This window comes from Montipora foliosa, chromosome 3 (assembly GCF_036669935.1).
Source record: "Montipora foliosa isolate CH-2021 chromosome 3, ASM3666993v2, whole genome shotgun sequence".
NCBI lineage: Eukaryota > Metazoa > Cnidaria > Anthozoa > Scleractinia > Acroporidae > Montipora > Montipora foliosa.
The window spans coordinates 35,695,893-35,700,892 of NC_090871.1; the positions used below are offsets into that span (position 1 = coordinate 35,695,893).

Here is a 5,000-nt window from a genome sequence, read left to right on the forward strand (position 1 = left end):
TAAAGGTTTCGGGTCACTAGACTTTCAGCTAGGAAGTCCGAACAGATGAAAAACTTTTAACTTCTACCATTTTAATACCAAAATTCGTTTAACAATGCTATGTTTAAGTGGTTTTGAACTATATTCTCGTTGGGTGCCCCTGAAAAGTAATCTTGCCCGAGAAAAACCTAACTTTGTTAAAGCTTTCGGTTAAAAGTTTCAATGTTAAACCCATACATATAACGCGCCAAAATCACTTTTTTTTTCAGTTTCAAAGTTTTGAAGAAGTAACCGTAGACAATCTTCCTGTGTACGTTGGATCAGTGGCTTGATCTGATCGGCGTAGTTACAAGTTGAGCAGCTACATATTTTGAGCAAGAGCCAATACAACGTAGATTTGATTTTAATGGTGTACTGTATTTCGGCTGGCCAAACCAGCCTTCTTTAGGTACAATAGGGCCGTTTTATAAGAGAGAACACTGGAAAACTTGAAAATTTACAGGCACATGTAAATCCAGTTTCCAAAGTGTAAATTTGGATTTACATGTTTTGTAAATTACAATTTACACGTTAAGTTCCGTAAACTAAGATTTACAAGGTATTTACATGTTGGAGTGAATTAGGTAAATAACCTGTAAATAGTAATTGACATGGTCATGTTCTTGAAGTATAAATGGAGGAACATGTAAATAACATTTAGATTGTTTCAAATGAATTTACAGTATGTTAATCATGTAAATGGGTTTAAAATATCCTGTAAATAACATGTAAATTGTTACAATCCTGTAAATCGAATTTCCATGAAACTTTCATGCTTCAGTTGATCATGTAAATTAACTGTAAATAGTGACTGAAAATCATTCTTTCGGAAGTTCAAGGTGGAGAGCATGTAAATGACATGGAAGTGGAGTTTTCAAAAACCATGTTAATAAAATTTTCACGAGACTTTCTTCACTGATGTTCGAACAAGTAAATCATGTAAATTTGCCCGAGGTTTTTTCTCTCTTAGAGCGACAGAATAGCGAGTTGCGAGTCGCGAGTCGCTGATCTTACTCTAAGAGAGAAAAAAAAAAACCTGTGGTATCCGTGGCATCCAGGGTAATATCTCACGATTTAGGTAACGACTGAAATTGATTTTATCCATCATGTTGTATTTCATCGACTATTTCATCAATCACACGTGTTGTGAATCGACGCAGAGGAAGTAATAGAATGGACTATGCCCCTTGTAATGACAATTGCAAGTTGAATTTCAATTATCATTTCAGAATGCAAAGACGAAAAGAATTGGTACAAACCACGACCAAAGAATCACCTCGACTGAATTGACAAACGGAGTTCTGAATGTCATGGCTTTTTCGTTTACTTTTGTTTCAGGAGGTGATAATGAACACGAGACAGTGTAAAATGAAAACCAGCCTTTAGGCTCAGTGTCTAAATTAATTTTTCTGTCACAGATAGATTAGAGTATTCAGAGTATTCACACGTTGCAAGCTCAAAAAACCAAACGCTGTCAGAGGCAGTGTGGGCTCGCTTAACTCTGTAACCGCGCCTCTATAATCACAGCGGGTTATTTTTGGCGCAAAATTCTGCTTTTTAATGGCCGTCGATCTCCGTCAGGATAACTCTCGCTAACATCGAGGAAATATGGCTCAATTGAAAACCAGTTCGATTACTCCGATGCCTTGTGCTTCTTTTGAGGTAAGGTAATTTGTTTTTTGTCGCATTATGTTGTGCTTTAAATGTTGTAACCGGCTCTTCTTTTACAGTAGACACTGAACTCTCCATAATTGTCTCTAATTGGAGCTGAAATTAGTCGGCATCTCAAGACAAAAAAAAATGCACAAAGGCTAGTTGATCAAGATCGATTGTATCAAAACATGAAGCCTTATTTTATTCAGTAAGCCTGATTGCCATGTAAAGTGACCCTGGGTTTGCAATGCAGCAGTGAAAGTTAAGCTTCTATAAAATTGTAGAAGCCATAGTGGAGTAAATGTCATGGATTAAATTTACAAAGTGGCTGTTCAGACGGGACTCGTACACCAACCTATATTTGCTATTCATATGGGAGTCTTGTAATTGTAATTATCGTTCAAGAAACTGCTTCTAAAATAATTGCTATATGTTGCTTGGTGTTATGCTAAGAATTTGAAGGTATTGACATCCAACAAGCTCAATGTTGGTCATGTGGAATTGAATTTTTAAGGCTGCCAGCAATTTGGCATCCATTATTTTGTAGAAGGTTTACTCAAGCCAATAATTGACTAAAAAGGCAACATTTGATGGAACCATTAAATAATTTCCTCTCAAACATGGGCATTCACAGGATGCCTTTATGCCCATCTGCCTGTTAAAGCTTACATGTACTTGTCCTACATGTACAGTACACTCTTTGTTATGGGTAACCACTTTAAAATGAATAGTCAGTAATAAGAATTTAATGGCTGGTCTCTTGGGAAACATTTAATTTTGTTTCCTGAGAATCTCAATGTTTCCCCGAGGTGCAGCCGAGGAAAACATTGAAATTTGAGGGAAACAAAATGAACTGTGTCCTGAGGGACCAGTCATTAAGTGATTTGTTACATAGCACAAAAAGAAAAACATGCAACGGCAACAGAAATGGCGATCGTTGGTCAACATTTGCAGGTTACAGTGCACTGTTACCCTCTGACATCATAGATTTTGCACTATTGTCCAGAGACTAAGACTCAGAGACCTTTGGCAGGAAACAGTTTTATTGTTAGATGTCATGTGACCTTGAAGTAACCTATGAGAGCGCACACTCTTGGGGGAAAAGTTCAGCTATATAACAATTGTTTTTTTTTTTTTCCAAGCAGTTGTCATGCCTTGCCCATGTAATAATTTTGTGTGTCAGGGGCAAGAGGATGATAATCAGATTGTGGATTGTTTAAAATGTTCTTGTTTTTTAATCCTTTGGGTGTACATTGTTTATTGACCGAGAAAAGTAAATCCAAAATAATGCCTTGTTATATTTCTATTTCCTTTTTTGCTTTGTTTTGGAAAGTGGAAAGGATCAGGAGGGCTAAAGGCCTGTCCTGGGACAACGGAAGAAGACAGCAGAGTTAATTTAGAACTCTGCAATACAATTTTGCTAGATGCAGACATAAAAATCCTCTATGGGGTTTATCAGGTGGAAGGTGCTGGCCAGGTTACTCTGTACAAAACAAAGGGCAGGAAGCACATAAGCAACATTATGTGTTCTTCAAGGAAGCCAAGTGCTTACGAACAGCAGGTGAAATAACATTTCCCAGTTCAACCTCTCAGACTTGATATGAGTGTTATATATAACCAGAAACCCATAAGGGTTGAAGCGTGTAACGGCCCCTTGAGTGCTGGGAAACAAGCTTCTGAATATTCAATTTGCTAAGTACCATATTTGGAACAACAAGAGCGAGGGGTTTCCAAATATGGTACTTAGCACTGAAACATTCAACCAATCAGTTCGCACTGAATATTCGGAAGCTGTGAACGCGCGTTACACGTTTCAGCCCTTATGGGTTTCTGATATAACCTCTTGAGAGTTTACATGTAGATAATGACAACTCTAATCTCAGTCTTATGATGAGCTCATGCACAGGCAACACATGTTTAGAGAAACTCAGTGTGGCGAAGTGGACGGTTGTAAATTTATCCTCTTGTGAATCAAGCACACATGTACATGTACACCCGTATGAATGTGCTGTACAAGCACTAGTGTAATACAATGTAGGACATGACATCTTTCTTGTGCTTGTGCATGATACATGCATTTTTTTTAAATGTTGAACATTTAATTGGCACTTTCAGTATGGAGTAATGAGGTCTTTAATATTATTTTCATTTTATTATTGCTATTCCTATATATGTTTACACCAACATTCAAGGTACAGATGTAGCAGGGGTCTAGTATGTATTCCTTCAGTTTAGTGATGAAACTCTTTCTCTTTTTGTTCTGGGAATTTTTTTGTTGGTGCTCTAAGGACAGCTCAAGGAAAAGAGCATGCAAAGGAAAAGCAGAGGTCAGATAATAAAAATAATATCAGATTTTACCACACCTTGATTACATGTAAATTGTGTATGATTCCCAGTGCACTGGTGGCTCAGTTGGTTGAGCATTGGGCTCGAACCCCGGCCAGATCAACACTCTGGATCTTCAAATAACTGAGGAGAATATGTGATTGTGAAGGGGAACCTCGTGACCCGAACTTATTCAAGGTCAAACACCGTAAAATGCAATGATTTAGTCGCTTCACTCAGTGGCCAGCGATGTGTTTAAGATTACAGTCCTTTTAACCTTGTGTCCTCGTGGGTAGAATATACCTGAGGATTACAGTTACATGTAACTCACACTTTTAATTTTAACGTGTGTCCCAATAAGTAGGAGTCCTTGATTACAGTTTGGACTTCAACTTACATTGCCGTCATAAACCTTGTGAGTAACTTGTGTGAACAACACACTTCCCTGGCTGAAAACAGCTTGTTCAAGCTCAAATCCAAAAGAAGTTGTTTCAAAAACAGCTTGGGCACCATGATTAAGTCTATCTTGACTCACTTACTTTTGACTTTAGGTTTTAGATAAGAATTCATCATCTCCGCAATGCCACTCAAAAACTGTTTTTAGGCTGTTTGTTGGGATGGGGGAAGGCTATCCGGTACTGGCATGTTCAGAGGCTCCATTCCATCTGGCTTAAAGCTGCATCTCCCCTTCCTGAAAATAATGCCCCATCTTTTCCAAACAGAAAATTTTCTGATTGTCAAAGAAATACTGCCATGTACACTGTAATTAACAACTTACTAACCTCACTTGCTTGGGGCTGTACTGGAAAATATTGGCCTTTGGTTGTTTTGTTTGGATCGATCACTTGACCTCGGGCCAATATTCCCTAGTATGGCACTCCTGTTTTTTTAGTACTTAAGAGGTTAATAATGTATAAAGAGTAAGGACTTAACTGGCAAATCTAATGTTGTTTTCAAACTCCTTTACCATGAGGCAATTTATTTATATTTTTAGGAACCAAATG

General features: G+C 37.8%; 1 protein-coding gene across 2 annotated transcripts in view; it reads left to right on the forward strand.

Moving 5' to 3' along the window:
• The first annotated feature begins 1,518 nt into the window (after positions 1-1,518).
• Positions 1,519-5,000, forward strand: part of LOC137997356 (uncharacterized) — an 8,052-nt gene continuing 4,570 nt past the window's right edge. Inside the window, exons 1-4 of one of the 2 annotated variants that reach the window (XM_068843299.1) lie at positions 1,519-1,680; positions 3,005-3,232; positions 3,960-3,998; positions 4,991-5,000. The exon at positions 4,991-5,000 is cut by the window's right edge and continues 48 nt beyond it. In XM_068843299.1, the coding sequence (XP_068699400.1) occupies positions 1,627-1,680; positions 3,005-3,232; positions 3,960-3,998; positions 4,991-5,000 (331 nt within the window). In that variant the 5' untranslated portion in view covers positions 1,519-1,626. The remainder of the gene's footprint in view (positions 1,681-3,004; positions 3,233-3,959; positions 3,999-4,990) is intronic. The other variant, XM_068843300.1, reaches the window with a different exon arrangement.